Source organism: Pezoporus wallicus, unplaced genomic scaffold, assembly GCF_028554395.1.
Source record: "Pezoporus wallicus isolate ANWC-B61680 ecotype Strahan unplaced genomic scaffold, APGP_CSIRO_Pwel_v1 contig_8673, whole genome shotgun sequence".
NCBI classification, from domain to species: Eukaryota; Metazoa; Chordata; class Aves; order Psittaciformes; family Psittacidae; genus Pezoporus; species Pezoporus wallicus.
Window position 1 is genome coordinate 1095285 of NW_026637196.1, and position 25212 is coordinate 1120496.

The 25212-nt window shown below is 40.5% G+C and overlaps 1 protein-coding gene across 1 annotated transcript in view; it reads left to right on the top strand.

Moving 5' to 3' along the window:
* SPTBN5 (spectrin beta, non-erythrocytic 5) overlaps window positions 1–25212 on the top strand; it is a 91321-nt gene that overhangs the window by 36550 nt on the left and 29559 nt on the right. The window contains exons 33-41 of the mRNA XM_057403943.1: window positions 1214–1417; window positions 2649–2798; window positions 14902–15006; window positions 15954–16139; window positions 19660–19815; window positions 20456–20647; window positions 21286–21381; window positions 23486–23604; window positions 24245–24359. Of these exons, the coding sequence (XP_057259926.1) occupies window positions 1214–1417; window positions 2649–2798; window positions 14902–15006; window positions 15954–16139; window positions 19660–19815; window positions 20456–20647; window positions 21286–21381; window positions 23486–23604; window positions 24245–24359 (1323 nt within the window). The remainder of the gene's footprint in view (window positions 1–1213; window positions 1418–2648; window positions 2799–14901; window positions 15007–15953; window positions 16140–19659; window positions 19816–20455; window positions 20648–21285; window positions 21382–23485; window positions 23605–24244; window positions 24360–25212) is intronic.

The window sequence follows — 25212 nt, forward strand, 5'->3', positions numbered from 1 at the left end:
GAAAATACTTCTTCCAGCTGAACTGTTCACAAGCCAGATTTGAGCTGTGCAAAAATTTCGTGATATAGGTAAAAATCCCTGGGTGAAATGGAACAAGCAAGAAGCTATTTCCATTACAGAGTTTCCTTCAGCAGAACAGCCAGCAATCATTCACAAAATTTTTCGTTCTCTACAGTAAAAGAACTTTTTTGTTCATCTCTTAGTATACATAACAGCCTTCTAAAATACACTTAAAACCTAAAAGACCATTCACCACCTCAGAATTGAATAAACTAACCCAAACAGGATCAAACTATACCAAAATCCAATTAATCTCCAGTACAGTCCTTTGCAGTCCTATTTTTTGCCAACTCACACATAAGAGCAAAACACCTATTACAGATTTAAATGAGAGGCCTAAAGTAAGTGGACTGGTGAAGTTACAGAATCAAATGCAGAAAAAGTCATACAGAAAATGTCAAACTGGTTTTCTTTGCACAAGTTTCCTCACTCACAGTAAAAAATACTTTCAGAGATTCAGTTTAGAATTTTCATGCTTACAATTGCCTAAGCTGAATGCTTCAGACGTTTTAAGGTATTGTAAATACCTTTGTTGTTTCATCAGATTTTGAAAGTAAACTTGCATTACATCTTTATTCCTCCCAGCACTGTGTTTCTGTGCAGATCTATCTCAGTCATAGAGTTACACAAATAAAGAGCTGAATCTTGCAGGTTCTGATATGCTTAAGAACTTTTTTCTGACCTGTGATTTGCCCTTTTTCTACCTCTTATTAGGGTATGTCTGTTTTTCACTTGGAAACTCTCATTTTAGAATATGCATACAACGTAAGTTTTGAATAGACTTGTATTAGCTAAAGTTAAGTCACAGAGAATTTATCTCCTGTGAAGGAATACACCAGAAAACACTTAAAGAATAATGGATTAAAGGGCAATAAATGGTACCATGTTGTCATCAATGTGATACAATATTGATTGATTATGCTTATGGTATAACAAAACATATTTGATTTAACGCATATATAATATATAGAAATTCCTGTAGTCATGCTATCCAGCCTTGCTAAAATTCATAGAAGTACTCCAAGCCCTAGTGAAATATTTTCTTTCTTATCTGTGATTTTATTACCTATTTTCCACTTAAAGTTAAATGGTTGGCCTGTGACTTTCCTGCCTGATAATCTAACCTCAACTTTCACATTTTCTTGGGTTCCAGGTGTGGGACTATTTCTTATGGACAGCAGAAATAATAAGGGAAATGAGAGCCAAGGAGACTATTCGGGACATATCTACCAGCAGCCTGAGACTTACCCAGCATCAGCAGCTACTGGCAGAGATTGAAGCACGAGAAGAGAAGTATAGTCACATTGTACAGCTAGGACAGTCACTCTTGCAAGATAAAGAAACAGGATCAAAAGAGGTAATTGAAACTTATTTGAGTTCAGGCACACACAGTCACCTACCCACCACGAGTGTAACTATCATTCTATACTATATCACACTGTGTGCATACGAATGCGTGCATGCACTCACACATTATCCATATGCATGACCTACATTTGCCTCAGTGTGCTGCCCAGCTTGGACACAAAAATATCTATTCCATTTCCCACCTCAGCAGTAGATGAGTGCTGGCATCTCCTGAGGGTCTCCTCTAGCAAAGCTGAGCTTATTTGAGAAGTTCTCTGTGTTCTGAACAATGAAGATAATTCTGTCCACTTCCCAAACTGGGTTGTCACACAAATACTTTGCTTCACGTTACATTGCTATATCCATACCAGACCAGGCTGAGTAAAAACCTGCCAAAGAATAGAGGCACTCAATTGTATGAGAGAGTTTAAAAATTAATTGAAACCTTTTCTGCAGTAATTAATTATGCTGGTATGGTTTAATTCCCCAGAAATGAGAGATGGAAATCAAGTTGTCAATTTACTCAAGTTAAACAGCTTCTAAAACTCTCACAGCATTATTTCTTTCTCAGTACCTCTAGTTTACTTCTCCCCTGACAATTCATTAACATCTCTTGAATATCTTCATAAAACTGCAGAGTTCATGCAAATTACTCTCCCATCTGACCAAGCTAGTTCTTGAAAATTGTTGGATGTTGCAATGTATTACTATAGTAACTAGAAATCTTCCTAACTGTAAATCCCTTTGCCAGTAGAAAAAAGTAAGAAAAAATAATTTACAGATAGCCTGTGGATATACAAAGTTTGGAAGCTGAAATTAAACAAAGTCTAACATTGAGGCATGTATTCACTCTCAAGGAGAATATGCTATGTTGTAAACTTATTTAAGTATCTGTCCTATGCTAATTAGAAGTGCTATAATTGCACTGTTATTACTGAAGATAATGAAGAATTAGGATTTGTTTCCAGAAGATACACCTGAGAAACAGTTATCTTCCTTTGCCCTTGGCTTGGACTGCCACGTAAGCTGTAAGAAGCACCCCTCCATTCCTGAAATGAGGCACCTCTGATTATGTCTCTGCCCAAATATAAGTGCAAGAGCTTGTACTTTTTCCTGTTGTATACTTTTTTTGCAATTTAAGTATCTTATCCACTACTCCACTTCATCCTTTTTCCTCACACCTTACCCTGGTGCATGGGGTATAAAGACTGACACGAGTTTTTATTGGAAATTGTGTTCAGATTCAGCAGAAGCTACAAGCTGTGTTGGAAGAGAAGGAGAACGTGTATAATGAATGGAAACAGAAGAAGGAGTGGCTGGAGAAAATACACCAAGAACAAATGTTCTACAAGGACTGGGATAACCTGGACATGCTCCTGAACTCACAGGAGGTCAGTGAATTGTAAACTTGAAATAAGCAGTTAAACTCTTAAGGCATTTGAACTCTTTCAGCTAAAAGGGACACTACTGTTCGCCTACAGCTTAAAATCCTTGGTTCTATGTATAGACAAGACGCTGTTTTTATCGTTATTATCTGCGTTGTGGTAACACTTGGGGAATGTATAACTGTAAAAGGCCCTCCCTTTCTTATGGGCCTAGGTGTGGAACCAGAAAGAAAAAGCTCATCCTTGCCTGAAAGATAGTTCATTGCAAATAAACATAAGAGCTAACAGATGAGTCACAACCGAAGAAGGAGACAATACGTCTGTATCAATCCACTTTACAAAGAGATCTCCGCTTACCAATTGTTTAACCATAGACAAATTGTTTTGTAGGCTTCAGAGAGAAGGGAAATTGTAAAGAGGGTTTGAAGGAAGACAGAGAGGTTGCTTTGCAGGTGTTGCCGGAAATCTCACCCCAGGCTGAGGGTTAGTGCTGGGGAAATGCATCTAGTGGAAAACGGATCTTGGCAGTGTGAGTTAATCCAGGAAAAGTAGCTAACTTCTCAGTTCTGCAAGGTAGTTGATAGCAGTGTGGAGAACTCCTTGTGAACACATGTGAAAGAATTCAGTTGTAAGGAATATCAGTTTCTGTTTGATGCAGCAGAGAAAGATGAGCTAGTGACAAAATTCCTCTCACGAAAAGAGAGGGCTGTTACGGTTAATGCAAAGAGATAGAAAGATATTCTTGTTATTACATTTTGCAGCTCTTGAAATGGATTTTTTTTTTATTTCACCAATATTAAATTATGTTTTGTCTTTCTTACGCTTTCCTGGATTCGTGGACCTATTTAAAAACGTTCCAGCTTGAGGTCTGACATTTGCTATTACAAAACTGAGTACAGAATTCAGATGTCTTTTCCAGTCACTCTGCAAATTCATGGGTTGGTAGGCTGCTGTAACTGTGCTGAGACTTGGCACGCAAACCACATCAATGGACTGAAGGCTGCCAAGCTGAAGGATTGAAGCAAAGCTAAAGGAGGTTGTACCTCTGGATTGTTTCTTATTAAGGAAAAATCTTAATTCTCCAAGACCACTGGCAACATAATATAATGTCTCTTGGTTTGTGTTGAGCTCTGTTTTCCACCAGTGCTTTGCCACTGGCACTAAATCTTTTGGAAAACTGACCCTGAGCTGTGCCTTCTAGTGATACTTAACCCTTTGGAACACATGGGCTTGGAGCCTTCTGCTACTCGTTCCTTGAAGGAAATGCAGATCTTCATAATTCCCTACGATTTTCCCTGCATTTTGAGTTTGTGCCAAAGGATGAAACTAAGAGAGTTTCACCTAAGCTCAGGTTTCTGGAGTAAGATATTACGTAAGTCTGCCCATTAAAAAAAACTTTATTTGTTGCTTAGTTAGCAAATGGCACAATTTGCATTATACCTATCTCAGCTCCCTATGAAGCAGTAATACATTATTGCTAAGCTCCTGCATGGGCAGCAACATCAGGGGAAATGTAAACTACAAAATTTTGGCCACTGTGTTCTTTCTCTTTGCATGAAATGGAGATCAGCCAACATGCAGAGGCACTGTGACCACAGTATCTGCTTTGTATATACCTCAGAGGTAGATGCATAGGAAGTTACTATGGTTTAGTGTTCCTTCTTGCCCCTCAGTCATGTGTCCTGGTTGCAAAAGACTATATTACTCTTACATGAAAGGGATTGCAGCTGGTATTTTTGGTTATGCTCAAGCACATTCTGTATGAGTAAACTGTGCTTCATATTACTTATTTATACAAATGAATTTTCCATTGCCATATGCTGAGAGGTAGACTGCCACAAAAGGGGTGGGTGTTCATCACAGACTGGGTAAATTCTCTTGGTAAGATCAGTCACGGTGCCCACCTCCTGCCACAAGTTTGTTCAGCCAAAGCAAAGCCTGAGAATGAAGACTGTAACCTTAAGGACCACGAAGGCCAGTTCTGTTATCAGAATCTTTGTCTTGTAGTATCTTCTCTATGAACTTCTCAGTTGTTCTCACAGAAGATGAATAGTAAAGCATGGATACTTGGCTGTTCCTCCCATCACTCCTTGACATTTTATGGTCAGGGAGAATGACAATAATAAGGAGAGGGGAACAACGGCAAGTTGTTCTCATCTGTGCAGGTACAGAGAATGGAGCAGCCACAGTTACCATATGCCCTTATGGTCCTTCCACCATGCTCTGCCTCTGATTTTCCTTCTGTTTCTCATTTTTGCTTATGTTTAATCCCTAGAATGTCACTATTGCTTGAAGAACTGTTTTTTCTGTGAAACATCTGTGCATGTAAGGAATTACAGTTACAAGCTCACAGAGTTACTGTTATAAAGGAGAAAAGTAGATCACAATGGTGCAGTGACCAGGTACCTACCTGCAGTATACCAGGGGAATTACAGAATACCACAGGTTTTGAAATTAGTAATCTGGGTATCACAGTCTGCCATCTGTATCCTCCTTCACTGACACAGTCCCTACCATCTCCAATATGCCACAATGCCTGGAAAAGACTGTTATGGATTAGTGCTCAGATTTAATCTGGGAAATGTATAAGTGCTGGTAGGTGGGAAGAAGAGATGCTGGATTTGTTCATATGCAAAGATGCAAACAAATAGATCCTCGGTGGACTGTCAGCATTTAGGATGAGTTTCAACTCTCACTATGGATGCGCCAATTTTGGCCACTAACGTGAACAGCTTTCCTTTCAGGAATTACTAGCTTTCCTCCATCATAATAATACATGCTTGTGTTGTCCATTCTTGTCATCTTGGTTTTATCACACAGCTGACACTGAGCAGAAGTGCCATGAAGAAAAGGCAGCTACCCAGGAGCATCAGTTTACCTTGGAGCTAAAATGTTGGTGAAAGTGCATCTCAGCTGTACTCACAAATTCCAATTCTACCTGCTCATTTTGAATCATACTTTGCTATCTTTAAGACAGTTTTACTGGTTTGAGAACTAGAAATATTGGCAATCACGGTCGTCTCAAGAGCAGTATCAGTTCACAGTGAGTATACAGAGTTGCAAGTTTAGGCTCTTATGCTGCTGAGAAGACAGAGACTAAATGTGTTTACATGCAAAAAAAGCCATATGTTTGAAGAATTTATGTGAGGAAATCAATAAAGAGAACAAATCATTGCAAGAGGAGGCTCATTTGCTGCTGCTCATGAAAGAACAGGAAGGATTTCACTTTCTACTGGATTCTAGTCTTTTCTTAATATGTGAATTAAATGCATCAGCCTGGCCCTGAATAGAAGCAGCAACATTGTTCTGATTCTCTATAGCTGGAATTCCTATATTTCCAGGATATCCCTTTTTAATTTTGTTCTCTCAAGTGTGTTCATTCTTCAAAGGGGTTATTGCTGTGCTGCAGGGCTCCCATCTAAATGAAGGAGAAATAGCAAGAACTGCAAAGCTGTCTTTTGCAGCTGCCACCGTCTGCCTTATGGGTCAGTATATGCTATTTGACAATGAACTGAGGTTCTTTAGTCAATATCTGTATTTTATTTCTCTGCTTTTGAAGAATATATTTCTTTTGGATGGAGCTGTGTTACTACTATACAGAGTTAAAATGTGGCTGCTAGTGACGCAGACTCTGCTCCCTAGGGAGATAGACAGGCTGGTAAGAAAACAGTCCATTCAAACGCGTTCAAAAAGTATTCGGCCAAGGCATCGACTGAAGAATCTCAAACCACTTTCTCAGTGGGAATTTTGCCATTTGTTGCTTTCAGAAAGGACAAAAGCGAACACACATTCAAAAATGATTCCTATCAGGTAAACAAATATAAGCAATCTTTCCACCCCTGTGTTTCTTCTGACTTCTGTGTTTGAGGCAAAGTGCAGTTACGTTCATCTCACTTTGCACATCTGCAAAATATGTGTGAGAAAGCAGCTTCTGCCATCCTGTAATTTTTATCCTGTTTTCCCTGAAATCCTTATGCCTTAGAGCAAGTCTCCCGCAGCAGCAAGGAACACGGGAAGAAAGAAGGCAACAGAGGAGCATTTTAAACTAAGAACTACTGCTGAGAAGTGCTCTCTCATTTGCTGTCTGTGCCAGTGTGGCAGGTTTGACTTTATGCCAGCATCTTATATTACATTCCAAGTTACTTAAGCCTTCAAAGGATTTCTGCAGAATTTAGTTTCGGATTGTTGTATGCTAAAGAAAATAGAGCACATGTGGAGAAAATTAGGCAAACATCTATCTTTTTAATTTTTTTCTTATTATGAATTCGGTTGTACCAGTGCATGGAACTGTTGTAGGAAACTCTCCCAAGACCCGTGAACTGAGATCTCGCCATTCGGAGTGCAGACAAGCAGCAGATGAAAACAAGAAAGAAAGAATAAACTTCTTTTTGCTGTGAGCAGCAGCAGTGCTCAGCAAGCTCTGCTCTGTTCTAACCTTCTCACGGCAGCAGATGCATTGCTCAGGTTTGCTGCTTTCCTTTTTTCACACATGAAATAACAGCGAGTTCGCAGGCTGCCTCTGGCAGGCGTTTCTGGCTCCCTCCTACTCTGTCTGCAGCTCACTGTCAGAACACTCTGGGAGCAGAGCCTCATGCTCAGTAATTTATCTTGCTGCCCATCCCACATTCGTATCACTTTGCAGACGTGACAGGCGGTGGTGGCAATAGTAGAAGAGCTGTGCTTTTTTATTTTGAATGTGGATATTTTTTTTAGGGTTTTTTTTTTCAGTTTTTTTTTTTCCTGGAGAATGTTGATTCATCTCTCATTCCTTTGCTTCAGAGGAAGAATGGAAATTTCCAGTGTCAAAGGAAAAAGGATTAGGAGTTGGTTTTAAAAACAGGGGGAAAGGCGAGCTTCTGTGGCTTTGATTTTTGCCTCGTTTAGGACTAAGCTTCAGAATGTCATGCAGGGACCATCACTGCGAACTTTCATCTGCAACCTATGTCTCCACTGTGGAAGTGATGCTGTCTTCCAGCAGAATTATCCCACCTCCTTCTTTTGAATCTGCCGTGCGGGACAGGCCTTTTCAAAAGATGCAGGAATCAGCATGGCATCCTGCCGCTGGTCAAGCAGTTGCAGAGATTGCTCCAGGAAATGCCAACTCAACACCAAGCAGTCTGTCTTCTGGAGCTTACTGTTCAAAGCTAGATGTCGTCCTGGCACACACAGACCGGAGTAAAGGGTTTGGGAGCACTAGTCACTGTGTCAGTCCTTCTGATGAGACACCCAGGTGTTCTGGTCCTCCCGGGGATCCACGGGGCCATGGATATGAGGGCTCTGGCACTCAGTCAACATCTGCATCCTACAAACAGCATTCAGGAAGAGAAAAAGGCGTTCATCATGTTTATCCTGACAAAAATGAACCCTTGAAGCTTGCTGTATCTTTGCCTTCTGATGTCCTTTCCTGCAAATCTCCGTCAAGCTGGACATCACGCCTAGACGTTGATCTGTCTGCTATTCCAGCTGTCTCTACACTCTGCAGCAAAGATCTGCATGCATCCCTAGAACCTTGCGATTCTCTGCCATCCCAACATGGCTGTAGCCAGTGCAATGTCAAAATGCCAGACCTCCATACTTCAATGAAGCTCTACATTTCAACTTGCAGCTTGACAATAAAGCCTTTTCGAGCAGACTCCCATGGAAGCAGTCATGCCCATTCAAGTCTGTTCATGTCGCAACTAGAGAAGGTTCCTGAAACTCCAGCTGGTCTTCCAACAGGACCCCAGAAACTAAAACAAGGCTTCCCTTCAGGTGGATCTCCAGACCTTCAAATCACAAGATTCCATGTGACTTCCTCTAAGTATCCTGGCCTTCCCCAGCAGACTGTCTCCAGAGATATATGGCTGTCCCCAGCTGTGCTGACTGGAAGAGAACATTCAGCTAGTGGGAATAAGGTCACAGGCAAGAATTTAAATCCAGAGCTGATTATCTTTCAGAACCACCCTTCATCTAGGCCAGAGTTTAGAAGGACTCCGTGTGATGGCCTAACACCTGCTCACCACAAGGTTTCCAAAATCACCCTGATACTTGCTACTCCTTGGACTGCTATGCCTATCCAGGTAGTAAGAGAATTTAGAAGAAGCCCAAGTTCAACAATCCTTATCAAAACACATGATGCAGATATAGCTGGTCCACCCTTTCACCCTGTGGAGATTGGGGCTGGCCTCTCTCTATCAGTGAATCCAGTTTGCTGCTCGGGATTGCTTTCTAGCCATTGGGCAAGATCTGGTTTGAGACCTTCCCAGGAGCCATGCACTCTAAGAAGTGTATGCCCTGACAACCTTTTGACAGACATACCAGCTCATAGCACGTCTTCAACTAACATAGACACAGAAGGTGCATGGTGTCCATCTATAGCTGTCAACATCGCATCCTTTGGATCTGGGAGGAGAGTGGTGAAGATTTCCATTCCATTCTAGGAACATTTGCAAACAGAAGTTCTAATCTGTGTTAATCAAGCCATGTGGATTTCTTTTTGCATGCTTCCTGCCATGTTCCCATTTGCTAGAGGTGTTTTATGGGACAATGGGAAAGCCACTTGTGTTCAGCTGTCACTGAGGCTGTAGCTACAGCTTGGTCCAACCAAAATGAAACTGAGCATTCTGATCTGATTGAGCACTTAGCAATGTTTCATTTTAATCATTACAGTACTATTGTCATCTTGACATGCTCAATGCTATGCATGTGCTTACAGGTTTTGCATAAGGGGGCCATAGTGCCCCGCACTTTGAAGGCTCAAGACTTCAGAGCCAAGAACTGATTTTCTTCTCTGCTAGTTGATCTGGGACCTGGTACAAATCCTCAACGTAGTTTTTCTTGTTTTCTGTTTCACTGTTTCACATTTTCTTACTTGTCAGATTATGCTGTATTTCTAAATGGTTAACTCCTAGTTTTGTAACTTTTACAAGTAATACTTGTTTTCAAAACCCAAAATACTTCAGTGTGTAGGAGCAAATCACTTTTTTTCCCCCCTTAGAAAAAGAGAGGTCCCACCCTTTCCTGAGGGAAATGAAGGGAATTTAGTGTCCATAGCATGTCAAGTTTGGGTATTCCAGCAAAGTTTCTAGCAATGAAACTATGGGGAGGTTAGGAGGAATTTAGTCTGCCTTCAGATAAATGTTTCATAAGTAAATATTTTAATGATGATGTTGTATGACATAGGATTCTGGCCTAACACCTACTACTTTATAGGGGTTAAGCATGCAAATTTTGAAGAAGAAAGTAGGGTGGGAGGCAGAGATCTTAGCAATAACACTGACTTCTCTGTGTTTCTCCCATATGCATTTCCAATATCAGATCATTATATTCTTATGCTGGTGAGACAGAATGCAGTGGGAGGCGGGAAGCACATTTTAAATACATTTAACATTAGAATTTCACACCTAGATTGAGAGATCAGAGGCCAATAATGTGATAACAGTATGATAGAAAAGGTGATCTGTTTTAGGGTTTTTTGTATATAAACAACTTCAGTGTGTTTTATTCCTCTTATGGTTATAGTATCATACCTTGTTATAACTTTTACTGAAATGAAGCATAGTGCAGTGTATTTGTAAACTGTATATAATCACGATGTTAATCACATTTGTTTACTAAGTGTAAATATTAATTCATTAATCCTTTTTTATATTTAGTTTTATTAGACTTAAGTCAAATCAAACCTTGTTATCTATCTGGGCAAGAGTCTGGACTTAATTGCATGTTTTAAGTGAAGGCATTTGAAACTGGTAGTAATTCTGGCTTTTTGTACATGTTTAAGACTGAAAGATTTTCAGTGGAGTTCCTGCAATCTCAGCAGCAAGTCAAGGGCAGGCAGAGAGGGGCAAAATACATGGAGTTTGATACACTGTGAAGAGCAGAAGCAGAACGGGGTGGATTTGCACAAATACTTAAAATAGTTTTTCTTCTAGAGAAATAAGAATGATGCTTCTTGGAGACTAATTTCTTTTGGGGCTGTGTCAGCTTCCAGTGTGTATAAATGTGAAGTTCTGGTATCCAGAGAGCCTAGTTATCCTAATGACTAAAATGTTTCATTCAGTATTTTTCCAAAAGCTGGAGCTGACCTGTGCTGTCACATAAGTGTGTATATGGTACTGTTTTATTTAAAATTAACATTTTTTTATTGGACTTTGCATTAAGTTCTGCATTACCTTGTATCTGAAAGATCTTATGGCAGTGTGGCTAAATCTACACAATGAGCTCAGAAATAGTGAAAAAGTAGGGTTAAAACTTCCATTTCTCTGCTTTGCATTGTTAATAACTTGGCTATTTGTTACACGCTCCATTTCAAATTTCATAAGGGCCAAGTCCATTTTGTGGTTTAAGCATCCTTGCAAGCCTTCATTTAAAAACGAGTCCCTTAAATAGCAAGTGGGCAAATCTATGGTGCTTTTTTGTGCCTAAGCCAAATTTCTAATGACGCGCTGTGATTCATAACAGAAACAAATGTGAAAGAAAGTTTCTACCTGCTGTGTGCAGTGGGAGACCCTGGTAGATTACCTGAGCAGAGCTATGCAGCATTCAGTATTTGAATTTAACACGTCTTATTCAAAGCAGGGGTTTGGGGACCTGTCTAAAAAGATGCCAAGAAGTGATGTAATTGGCCACAGGCCAGCATCTTGGCATAGCAGCCAGTTTCCATTCTGCTTTCAGATTGGTATAACAAATGTTTAAATGAAAAGAATGTTGTGGTTCTGATTCTAGCAATTGCTGTCATAAGATTTCTGTTCAAAAGACAAATGGAAAGTTTTCATCTCACTAGCCCTCCGAGTAGCACTGTTGATGCTACTGGGGCTCCTTTCTTCTAGTGCATTGCCATTGCCTTGCCTGTATCGTACACAGCCAGTTTTCTTCTGCACCAATTTTCTTTCTCAGTATTAAAACCTTACTTCTCAAGAGCATTTGCACAAGCTTCTTCTTGGAGGACCTGGTCCAAAGCTTTCAGAAATCAGGAGGACGTTTTCCCAGTGCTATAGTAGTTGAAGGAGCACAGCTTTGAATGCTCAGTGTTATTTGTGTGTAGTGATCTTCAGTGGGAGCAAGGCACTGAGCACTCCAGTGGCAGCTGCTTATGACTCACTATCCCACACATGCTCTCAGATGTCTCTGTTCTCTTCTTCCAAAGAAAGAAACTATCTTTACCAGTATATGTCCCTTGCCTTTTTCTTCCACCACAGATATATGAGCAAGCAAATTAATGGCTGATCGTTTCTTCAGGTATCACAAAGCTTGCAGGTTCACTACTAACAGTTACTCAACAAAGGTCCAGGAGATAAATCTTTTTTGACGAAAAGTGGTAGATATTCCACAAAATATGACAGAGAAGCTACAGTGCTTTTAAAGCAGCATCTAAAACACCAAAATAGAGATGCATGTGGATGTATGTTTGTATACCCTGAACAGGAGTGAGTGAGATTCAGCTGATAACTTTCTATTTCAGTTAGTAACAGCAGTGTAAATATGGATGGTAATCATTAGCAGTTTAACAAAGCATTAGAGTAGACAGACCTGGAGCCCACATATGTGGGCATCTTCCTTCACAAGAGCAAATCAAATCCAAAAACACTCAAAAAAAAATTATAATCTGTCAAATTTCATACACTTGATGAGGAGGATGGATCAGAGGGTTGAAGTGTGAATGATAGGGTATCTGTCATGCTGTGGGTTGTATTTAACATACAGAGGCATTAATGTTAATGTATTTCTTTAGGCATCCTGGTGATTTATGGGCCAGACTTATCAAAAATTTAGGAGTGTTGTACAGGGGCCTTCCCCTCTTCTTGACAGCGATTACTGTGTTGAGATTTATTCACCTTTCTCCTGATACTTGGCATGGATTAGTATAGAGCAGTTTAAACATCTGGTCTGTGTATGATTCTCTTCTGCGTGGTTTTCTGTAAATATCCCTCTCGTTAACTGCCCAAAACATAAACCAGAAAGTCAGGCCAAGTCTGGCTGTCAGTCCTCTCAGCCAGAGCTGCCAAGGGCTCTATCAACCAGCTGGAGATCAAGGGAATAAAGTGAGGTAATGACTGAAATCTGGGGTCTGTCCAAGAGGACCAGGGCAGGACTCAGACCTCTCCTCTATGCAACTCAGACAGGGCTAGGGCCAGGGCTGAGCCTCAGAGGGACCCCCAGATGGGAGAAAGAGAGCTGTCCAGGGGATGGTCAGAGCTACCAGAGCCTACTGGTGCACTCAAACCCTGACAAGTAGGTCTGGGTTCCCCTGCACATGACACATGCCTGGGAAACCTCTCCTTCAGAAAATGCTCAGTAGGATTAAACAGTCATCTGATACTTACATACAGACAATGAACATCATTACTAGTTTTCTAAAGCAGCTGAAGAGAATACCTTTTCTCTCCTATAAAGAATGCCTCTTAATTCTTTTACATTATATCATCGATCTCAAATCCTTCTCCCATCTATGCTAATTGTACTTTACCCAGGTAGAGTTACGGTTGAAATTTCTCATCTTTATCCAAATACTTGTGATTCCATGTGCTCACAAAATGGTTTACAAAGTGCTATGGCCCAGCTGATAAATACAGTTCCTCATAGCAACCTGAACTCCAAAGTCTATCCAGTCATGTTCACTCCACTGTGAACCTTGTCCGCAGGTAATTTTATCTCCTGTCCCATCAGAGCCTCTGACTGGAATTTTTGTTCTGATATCATCAGGTCTTGTCATCAAATAAAGGAAGAAACTGAAGGCAATTAAATCCACTGGAAAGGAATAAAATCCTAGTGGCCTGTAGAAAATCTGGTAACTTTTTGTTGATAATAGATAACTGCATTGTTTATTCTTTTTCGTTTGGCAAAACTGAATGTAACAGGATGCATGGGAGAAGGAAGTGAAGAAGTAAGTTGGGCAGTCAGCATTCTTAATATCAGGAAAGAGCCAAGGAACACAGTTTTGCCTTAGAGATGTATGTGATTTAGTTAGAAAAGATCCTCACAGTGTTTGAAGTGAATAGTGCAGGGGTCAGTTTCCTTAAAACTGCATTTGTTATTTTGGACTAAAGTCTTTCTGCATCAGAGACTGACAGGACAGACAGTAAATAAAATTAATGCAGGCAAGTGGGATGTATGGCCTGAGACAGTAAGAGATATAATGCACTTGGTATAGGTGCAAGTTATGGCATGTTCCAAGAACAATCAGATGTATAAATACAGGATGGAGACAAGCTGGCCTGATAGCAGTTCTTCTGAAAAGTTTCTGGAAGCTTATACTAGATTGCAAGGTGAACTTGAGCTCATGGTATTGTGGTAAAGCTAAGCACTGTACGCAGGCACATGCAGAAGAGTACAGCTTGAAAGATACACACATAATCTCTCTGCTGTCTTCACTACTTTCACTGTGGCGGCCTTATTGCTTATTGCCACTTATTGCATCAAGTATTAGGAACCCTGTTTCAAAATCAGTGGAAATGGAGAAAACCCAGAAGAAGGCAATAAGAATAACTGGAGTCAAGAAACAGCCTTTGTGGAATGATTGATCAGATCAGGGTAGTTTTAGCCTAGATAAGACAGAAATCCCAGTAGGCAAAAAGCCTCCAAGCAGGTACAAAGCCACATATGCAAAGCTAAAGCAAATATAAAAGGAATTATCTCCTTAGTGTGATGGAGAGGGCAGTATGCAATGAGGTGAAGTGTTAGCAATGCATTTTCAGGCTAGATATGTGGAAAATCTTGTTAATGGTAAAGGTAATGAAGGACTGGAATAAATTGCCCAGGGTGGCTGCAAAGTCTCTGTTATTGGAAGTCTTCTAAGAAGGAATCATGCAGACATCTGTCAGACACAACAGTGTTTGTTGATCTTGTGTTGGATGGCAAGGATGGCTTAGACCTCTGGAATTCCAGCTTTGTGACTTAGTGATTATGATAAGCTGTGATAGGTCACTTTTCTTACCCGAACCCATTAAAGCTTCTCTTTCTTGCTTAAGACTGTGGAGCTCTATGATTTAATTTCCAGTTTCAGTTGCCTTCTGTTCCTTTTTTCCCTCTCAAGTTCACTCCCAACTGCAGAGTTAATGCCTCACCTTATATTTATGAATCAGGTTTATGTGATAATTACTCCATTGAGAAAAATACTCAACTCTTTTTATAGATCTATTTGAAAAGCAGTGACCTTGGAAATTCTGTAGATGAAGTAGAACAACTGATAAGGAAACATGAGGCTTTTGAGAAACTTCTGGCATCACAGGATGAAAAGGTACGAAAATCAACAACAAATATTCTGCCAAGCTACACATCAAATTGCTGACACATGTAATACGCCTGATATGCTTGAACCAAAAAGAAAATGGGGAAGTTTAGTGAAATAGATGGCAGAGCAGTAAAGAACAAGTGTTAAACATGCCATACCCAAGTCCTGCCTGTATTGTCTCTCTGTAGACAGGAAAACTGCTTAGGAACTTGAATAGTGGGACTTACCAGAAGAAATATATACAGGCCATAGTGTGTGTTATGGGTATCAGAAGTTTCTGCTTTTTTCATGAAAAAAAAAAAAACCCACAGTGGTTTTTAAAGCACATAAAATACAATGGGTCAGAGGGGATGACTTGTCTAATTATTTAAATAGACATTTACTATACAATGTCTGTACCAAACTGGCTAGCCTCTTCGCACCTTTAGAACAGATGCTGTATTGCTCACCTACATGTAAAGGAATCTGCCTGGCTGATGGCCACTGCTGTAATTCATCCAGGCTAGCTCTAAACTCAAACCTGCTGCTGTGCTTGTGTTCTCCAGAAGGAATGAGCTCCCAGAACCTGTGCCAGCTCCCTGCCAGACTGATTACTCATGTTGAGAGCTATCTTCCAACACCTGATTTCCACAAAACAATGAAACATGAACACTCAGATATCAGGCTTGCTCCCTGATTCCTAGCACCGTACGATCAGTGGCAAAAGACTCCTGGAGCTACAGCTTTAAATCATTTAAGTAGCCAGTGTACACTACAGAGACCAATAACAAAGACATCATAGATATGACATACTGCAGGGTGAGGGTGGGGGAAAATGCTAGTTAACTTGTCCCTGCTATTCTTGGTTCATTCCAGAAAAAAAAGTAGGATTTTAGATATGGAAAGGAGGTTTTTATTTCTTTTACACCATTTGGAAGCATTAAAGTAATTTTAGACTTGTTGCCTCTTCTCAGATGATGTCTCTTCAAGAACAGGCAAGCAGGATAGAAAAGGTTGGTGGACTGGAAGGGCTAAAGATCCAGCACAAATTGAATGCCATTCGTGAGAGGAAGCAGCAGATCAAGGATCTGTCCCAGAATAGGAGAGAGAAACTGCAGACTGCCCTTCTTCTGGCACTTTTCTACCAGAATTTGGAAGAGGTAAGAGGGTTTTAGGGTGGGATGGGATGGAAGGCAGGGGAGCTGCCTATCTCCGTTGGATAAAGTGCTCACCTTTGCCAGTGATTAGGTAAATTGAACATCTGTTCCCTTTTGGCATCTCTTTCCACACTCAAACAAAGGGGTGCTCCAATGCCAGTGCTGTTACTATACCATCGTTGTGACATTATGCCCATTACAGCTACTTTACACACACATATCTGCTAAAATAAAACTAACTAAAGGAAAACAGCCCACTCCTACCTTGTGTTTCCTGTGGTGGGAAAGAGAAGATATTTCAAATTAGGGTGAATACAAAGGAGAAAGCATTATGGCAAGGGTGCCAAGCTTTACTAGTGGGTGTCGCTAAAGGCCTTCAGAACAGTGCTGTAACTTAGCATAGCTCATCAGCTTCTCCAGACCAGTCTCTGAAGAGTATGTTCATCTGTGTGTCTCCTGTTCTGTCCTTGTCCTGTAACTGAGTACTTCTGCTCTTGGCACTGCTGTTGGAAAGTCACAGTAGGTCAGGCTTTCAAAGGGCAGCACAATGTGTGTGACTGAAAAATGTGCTAGCATCCAGTGTGCTGGCATAAACAACAGCCCCCAGGCCCAGAGGGATATTTGCAAGCACGCTTGCTGGCCTGGTGTGTACCCCTTCCACTGCTGCATCCCAGGGAACATTCTCCATCATTTAAAGAAAAACTGGAGGTGCTTATCACAGGACAAATTAGGATTATCATCAAAGGAGAATGAATGGCTGTAACACAGCTGGTGCTGACAACCAAACAGCTTTTTAATTTTTTTTTTTTTTTTAAGAAAAAGTAATCTAAAGGAAAAAAAGGCTGCTAAAATTCAATTTACAGCACAATATATTTGGAATTCCCCCCAGGCCCAAAAATACCCGGACATTAAAATTACCTCTTCTTTGGCTGCACTAAAGAGCCAGAGCTTCATGCTGTTTATTTAAATAAACTTCATCAGGGATTATTTACACAGCCAAATATTTACTCACATTATTTAGCTATATGTTTCCTATCAATCAATCGCATGAACCAGTCCACCATCAATGGTCGTCAGTCAACCTTGTGGACTAGCAGATGGGAGTGGGTGGATTGGATGGTGCATTGGACAGCGCTAATAATTTCAAAAGAGCAATGATGTACCTCTGATAGGAGGTTCACAGAACTGCCAACATCCTCTCTGCAGACAAATTGTCAATGCCCTCCTAGAGACACAATCAACCCATTAAGTAAGGATACTTCTGCATTTCTTCCCATCTCTCTGTAATTGTCAAATCAGTGCTTGGACTGCTGGCTCTCTTCATTCTTGAATCACACTCTTAAAGCAGAGGACCTGGCCCTGTACAATAAGGAACATTTCCCTTTTCTCATTCACTTTTTCCACATAAATTCAGTTAAGAGCTCTATAGGGAGTTTTTGCTCTCAAACTATCTGGTCATTTACCTCAATAATCTAAATTCATTGCCTACTGCTGTGGAATGTGAATGCCACCAAGAAATAAAAACAACAACAAAAAAATCTTACAGTAATATCTTTCTTCTTCTTTGTTTGGGTAGAATGGAATGTTTAATTTGATTTTAGTGATGTTCTGGGTGTGTACAAGTTCATATCTGAGAATAGTCCCCAAAGAGAAGTTAAATTGCAGAGATGAGTTTTGAGTTTAGTTGTGAAATCAGTGAGGTCATTGCTTATTCTTACTTATTAGGAGAAGAAGACCCATAGCTCAGGTCCCACCCACCTGGAAACTCTCCCTCCGGAGTCATCTAAAGTAATTTCTAGTGATCAAACATAAATTTTTGCATCAGCAGAAAACAGTTATCGCTGTCGTCATTAGAAGTTTCCTGGTTATGCTCTAGAAGGAATTACACAAAGAGCTATGTATGTTCTTACAGAGACAACACATCCTGTGATTACCAATGTGAGGAGGGAGAACTCAACATCATACAGTCTGCTTAGAAGGCTGGCTGGCGCAGTTTGTGCCCTTTTCAGGATACAGGAATTTGGGGTTTTATGCACAACCCCCCCAAAGACTAACTCAAGATCACATGCAGCTCACAAATCAGGACACACTCTCCTGCACTGTCCTAGAGAAGTGAGACAGACTTACAGGCTATCCCATTGTCACAAAGTCTGTACCTCTGTGTTAAATCGCCCTTTAGGTTGCTATATATATATATATATATACAGGGTGTTCATTTGTTTCTCATCTGTGTGGAAAAATCTCTCCCATTCAAATGAGAGGTCAGTTAACTGATGTTAAAGTGTTAATGTGTGGCTGGAGAAGGAAGAAGGCCCGAGATTGTGAGGAGGGTGTCAGAAATTAAACCAGCGGATGACAGTGTGCTGCCCCGGGCAACCTTGACTTAAGGCTCCTGATTGAGTTTCTTAACTGTGCTTTGGAGGGGGGCAGTTTCTGGAGAGCACGTGGCTCATGAAAGCTATCTCAGTTATTGTTTATAGGATTTCAGCAGCTGAAACAGCATTTCAAATCATTAATTAACTGAGAAAATCCTCCAGTTGTCAGGTCTTGTGTGCATGTAGCATAGTTCTGCAAGGACAGCCAAGATGCTTTGGAACTGATAAAGTTGGCTTCAATTTGCTGTTCCTGCGTTGTCAAAACATTAGGTTACTTCAGTGGTCTGAGGACAGAAGGATCAGTTACAACATATGTCAAGTGTTCAGTTCTCAGTGTTTTGATGGATAGGAAATATTTCCTTCAGTGCTAAGGGCTAAAGTTTAGCAGACTTTAAAGAAAATAGTGGAAAACCCATTATTCTGTTGTCCATTTATTCTGAATACACCTAAATCCCTTAAAAAAAATAATTTCCTAAGAGAAACACATAACTCCTGTTTTGTTAGTCCTTATTGTTCACCTGCTCATCTGACTGTGATGTTTCTAAGTAGACCATTTTGAATTTTATGAAGTGTAAAAACAAATAGAGTTGTATTTGCTTTCAAATAATCTGACTAGTGCTTGGCCCCATCAGTAAGGCACTGTTTGCTTTGCATTTTCCATTTAGGTCTCACAGCATCACTGAGATCAGAAAATGTTAGTGCTTTTTTTATAGGTGAAGCACCAGAATTCTCAAGAATCTTAAGCCATCTTACAGGTCAATGACAGAGATAGGAGGTGAAATTCAGAGGCCTAAATCCAAGGTTTAGCTATTATAATCTTATTTTAAATATGTCTACAATGTTGAGGCTGCGTATGTGCTCAGATTCTATGTAATCTAAAAGATTGTATGATCTGTTTAGAGTGATAAAAATTGAGGTATTCAAGGAGTTTTTCATTATTCTTGTGGTCAGACAAAAATTAATTTCATTTCTACCTGCTTTTATTTCCTATCAAGTAGAATAGTGATAGCCACCTCTGCTGGCAGCTCCTACCTCAATTTACCTAGCCCAAGGATAGACACTCGCATAGGGCTATGACCTGTCTTGGGAGGAGGCCCCAGGACAGCATGTGTTTGTCATGCTAACTCTGATGCGTCACACTGCTGCAGGCAGAAGACTGGATCAGTGAGCGCATGCAGAAGCTAGAGGATCCTTCCATACAAGACCCTAGCAGTCTGCAGGACAAAATGAAGCTGCTGCAGAAACATCAGGTCTTTGAGGCCGAGATTCTAGCAAATGAAGAAATCATCACAGCTGTTTATAAGGTAACTCTCAACCTGCTAGTGTTTTTACAGAATAGTGCTGGTTATCCAGAGAAGGGCAGATGGATAAAATGAAAAGGAAGGGTAGCTTGTTCGTCTCTTCTATGTCAATTATCCTACTTCTGTGGCAAGAAACCAGTTGCTATTCCAGAATCCAGTTGCTATGCCATGGAAAATTAATCCTGGTAATTTGGAGCAAAGAGATTTGTTAGTTGCTCTACCTAGGGAATTTCCATCTTTCCCTATTGCCTAAATAGGAAGGTATCACTGACTTCTTCCTTGCTTGGGGTGATTACTCCTACAAAAGATAAAGTGGATTTCATAACTGATCTGTGAACATTCTTGTTCAAACTGAGTAAACCACATAGCTGAAGGACACATTCATACCTCTCTTGGTGCTTCCACACCATGAATGTCACTCTTGGCAGGGAAATGTTCAAATCCTAGTGTTCTTGATTCCCCCAGACATAAAAGCTTTCAGCTGAGCAGCATTATTTGGGCAATAAGATTTTATACTAGTAATTTATTGTGCAATCCAGGTTAGGAAAGTGGGAGAGTCCTTCTAGAAAGGTCATGTAGCATGGTAATCACATTAAGAATAAGTGTCAACCTTAGTTTCTAATTTCTCCCTCTGAATATGAAGAAAGGAGAATCCCTGGTATCAAAAAGCCATCCAAGATCAGGAGAGATCCGTCGCCAAGTCCGCATGCTTCAGGAACGTTGGGAGAAGTTGAAGAGAGCTGTTGCTGCCCGTGGAAAGATGCTGGAGGACAGCCGGGACTTCCTGGAATTTCTCCAAAAGGTGGACCAGGTGGAAGCTTGGATCAGAGAGAAGGTGAATGGATTCTAGTATTCAGTCCAAGCAGCACACTAGAGACCTGTTATTCAGCATTGCACTTATGATAAAGGTGTCATCTTCCAGCATATTTTATTAGTGGCTTTTGCTTGGAAGAATCATGACATGTTCTACAAAAAATATGGAAGGAATAATTCAATAAATTCTAGAAGTTTTCTGGAGTGTTTCCATGCCGGTGTCAGTTGGACAGTATGAGCAGGTGTTCTCATGTAAAATGTTTACATAAAGTGATTGCAATTATTGGCGGTCACCTTGTATGTCTCCATCAACACAGAGGGATGAAAGCAGACTAGAATGGAAGGGATTGAAAGCATTTGGCACCTGGCACTCACTCTCATTGTGCATTCAGTCTGAAAATTTCTTTTTAGAAGCGTGAAGGAAGGATCACTTGATCCACTAAGTTTTCATTCAGAGGTTGCTTCCGTAATCGGTATTAGACTAGAGGAGTTAGGACCATGTCTCATAATTACATGAAGATCAGAAGAGACTTCATAAGCTGTAGGTCAGTGACTTACAGATACATCACAGAACTTACTGCTTCAGCATAAGCACTGGGATATGCTGTGTTCTTGTATTCTTAGCCTGAATGTGTGCCTGTCTGCTGCTTATCTCCCCAGGAAGTCATGATTAATGTAGGCGATGTGGGAAATGACTATGAACACTGCCTGCAGCTCATGAAAAAGCTGAATGAGTTCCGCGGAGCAACATCGGGGGTAAGAAGTGTTTTCCATGCACATTCCTTGTGTGGCTGGAAGCAGCAGTTAACTTTCCAGTCTAGCAGTATATCTAGGTAACAAACACAGTTCCAGTACCCTGAGGAGGCAAAAGATCAGGGGGGTATAAGCCCCTTTATAAGCCATTAAACATGACAGAATTTTCACTCATTGGGCTTTCTACTTTGAAAGTGTCTAAACAGAGCTGTCAGGAGCTCATGATACAACCTAAAGTTTTGGATTGCATTACATGACTGTAAAGCTGGCTGTGTGAGCCTGAATTTGAATAGATTTCCAGTTTGGTTCATGCAGTCCACAAAGTCACAGTGAGTTCCACCCAGAAGTGGGTTAAAAATGGACTTTGTGAGTGAGGTTTACTCTAATGTTCTTTCCTAATATTCTTTATTCTTTGTTTGCCTGTTATTTTATTGCCAATTCCTGTTATGGCAGCTCCCATCTTCCCTTTATGTTGCCTAATAACAGAAGGAGACAATCCTCTTCTATGTTCTTCTATGAAGTGACAGTACAGATATGCCTGACACCTGGGAGAAACCCTTGAGCTCCCCTTTCCAGAGCCCAGCAGAATTCCCTGTGGCAGTGCCTTAATACTGGATTTGAGTAGAGAGCTAAAATACTCAGCTTCAGCACCAGGGAATTACTGAAGAGACCTTCGTTGGCCCTTCAGTCCTCACCAGCTGAACTGTGAGCTAAGGGACAGAGCAAGGGAAGTACCAGCTGAAAGAATGATGTTGAAAGAGGCAGAAACATCCCAGTGTCCCAGTCAGAACAAGGCTCTGAATAGGAAAGTCTTTCCGTATCCTAAAGTAGATTTCATGTACCACAGGAAACTCTTGGCCTTGGGTACTATCAGCTTGCAGCCACTGCTCCTGTACCAACCTGAACATGACTCCTGCAGCAAAAGGCTGGGACAGTGATACCCTCATAGTTGATTCTTACTTATACAGTACTTCATAGGGCAATACAAACAGATGCAGGCTGGTCCTGGCACAGCGTGTGCGTGCATCCAGTCTAGGTTTCTCCATCTGAGATCAGAGTAGGGAGCAATCATCCTGTATTGATGGATGCCAGTTTTTCTACTCATATTCCATCACATTGGGCTGCTATTATGTCCCAGGAGAGGAGGCTGCAGAGTTTCTGTCTGTCTGCAGGTTTCTCTTGTTTACTTTATGACTGTGTACACTAGTAAAGCACATATGGAAGCATGCACATTGGTATGGATGTAGCATAAATAAAATACAAATGAAGTCAATACTTACATTACTCGTGTGCTGGCATCTTGCAGCTGTGCTTCTATTACACCAGTGATTAATGTCTCCCTGCTAAGCTTGTGATTTACTGGCCTTAGAAAAATAGAGAATGTTTTTGAATCCTGGAGCAGTGTTCAGTGTTGGCCATCTGTCGTGCTCCAACAGAACAATGTTTCCTCTATAGTCCAGATTCTATGTGCAATGTGCAAATATTTTCCTTTCTATGGTATGTACATGTGAAGCAAGTCATCTTGAAGACTTAGCGTACCTTTCAAAATACAGTGATGTTGACTTAGAAGAAAATGCAATGGCATGGGTTACCTGGGTTTCTCAAGGCTGTGTGGATTTTAATCCTGTTGTCCACAGTACAAAAGGCATTTCTGTACAAGCATACCTAGGAAAAACAGTGAGTAGGCCTAGGAGGCACAAATCACTACCTTTTTGACAGAGAAGCTGTCTGCCACACATCAGGTGTTCCACAGCAGCTACCTATGTAAACAACAACTACACCTATTATTCTTCAGTGAACGAGCCCCTGCTGGGATGCCTGGCTTAGAAATGAAGATCTGAGGGTCCTTGTCTAGACCTAGATCTTTGTTGTATTCGATTCATTAGTATTCTTTCTTGCCCTTACTGTCTTATCATCAGGGACTGGCAAGACTAGCAGTTGTAGTAGAGCAAGCCCCATACGTCTATACATATGTAATATGTAATATGTAATACTTGGTAGTGAAGTGAAACTCTTGCTTGTTGCTGTTGGGTTTTTTCCACCTCAGTGGAAAACTCAGTCACAAGCATTTTGAACACATACCTTTGTTACTTTTCTCACTTTACAGGAGATGACAGTGGATGATGCTCACATCAGGGCTATCAATGCCCTGGCCATGAAACTGGAGAGGCAGAACAAGGAAGAAACAAAAACAATATATGAGCGCCGGAAGCAGCTCAATGAGAAGTGAGTCTGCTTTTAAAGTTTCTCTGTAAAGCAAAAACAAGAAGGGAAGGTTAGATATCTTGGGCTGGGGTAAATGGAGGAATTGTATTTTCTTCTTTAACACCAGGACTACCAAACATCAGACACTGGAGTTGTCTTTCAAGGCTCTCAGGGCAGTTAGCCAGAAGAATTTCTAATCCAGCAGGATCAAAGTCATATTTCTAGCCTTGCAGACATATATGCTGCTTCATGTGACCTTATACATTAGATCCATGAAGCTAAGACACTTCCATCTATTCACATGGTTTGTCCTTGTGAAGTACATATTGCTTTTGCTGCTTCACAGCCCACTAGCTAAGAACCGAAAGCATGAAGATTGGGATTGTGAAATTATTGAGAATTTAAGGAAACTGTATCCGTACTTTTTAGGTTTTAGCCTCCATATCATCCTGAAAACTTGGAATACATATAACCAGGTAGCCTTGCCAGGCTAATGCTTTATCACTGTGATGCGTCCCCTTTTGGGGGGCATAAGGGATCAATATGTAAGGTAGTTCAGAAATCCTGTATTTTTACTTAGATCTCAGTGAGCACCATGAAGTTCAGTTGTGGAAATCCTCACCTCTGAAATATGCCTCTAAAATATTCTTTTCAATAATAGGTGGAACAGTTTCCATGGTAACCTGAACGCATACAGGAAGAAGTTAGAGGGAGCCCTAGAGATTCATGCTTTAATCAGAGAAATTGATGACATCACAGAGAGAGTTATTGAGAAGGCAAGTACATTGATTTTGTTCACTGAAATGGGAAAAGGTTCTGTTTTGCCAGCAATGATCAACCCTGGCATTTTGATAGGTGTCTGTGTATCAAGTTTGTAGGAAGGCTGAAATGTCATCAAACACTGCAGATGTCCTCTTGAGGATGAGATAAATCATCCCCCAGCAGTGCCTCCTTCTTTCCCCTAACTGTAAGGAAAATTAGACAAGTAATTGAGCTGCAGCAACTTTACATTTGTAAACATCTCCATTTAGTCTAAAAAATCCTTCCATAAGAAAGGAACACAGCAAGATGCAAAAAGTAGGATACAAATCTAAGAAGCTAAGAGACTAATGTCTATTTTTTTGCTGTGTTACTCACACAGGTTTGCATCTCCTTCAGAGAGTGTTGAGCCAGTCAACAGCTTCTAGTGCTCAAATTCAAAGCTAGTTCTTTAAATAGTAGCTAGCATATCTCTCCCTGCTGTGCAACGCAGACATATGAAACGTGTAACTTCTTCGAAAATTTGTACAAAAAACTCATTCAATTTAGAAAACTGAAGTAAAAATATCTATCCTGAATTATAAGTTTGAGATTAACAGAAGAAAAAGGCTATATAAAAACGCGTTATTTCTTCCACATAACTAATAATATTAATTTGATTATGAGTTAGTAGTCAGATACATAGTGGTTAATAATTCAGTTACAAGGCAGTTGGTTTGAAATTTTTATAACAACTTTTATGAATTTATTTCTTCATAGTAAAGGATTGCATTTTTGGTAGGATTCTGAGGGTCAATTTTATTTTCCATATTTTCATAAAACACACCTAAAAATTTTTGTGCCACAGTTTAATGGGAAATATTTGGTTGT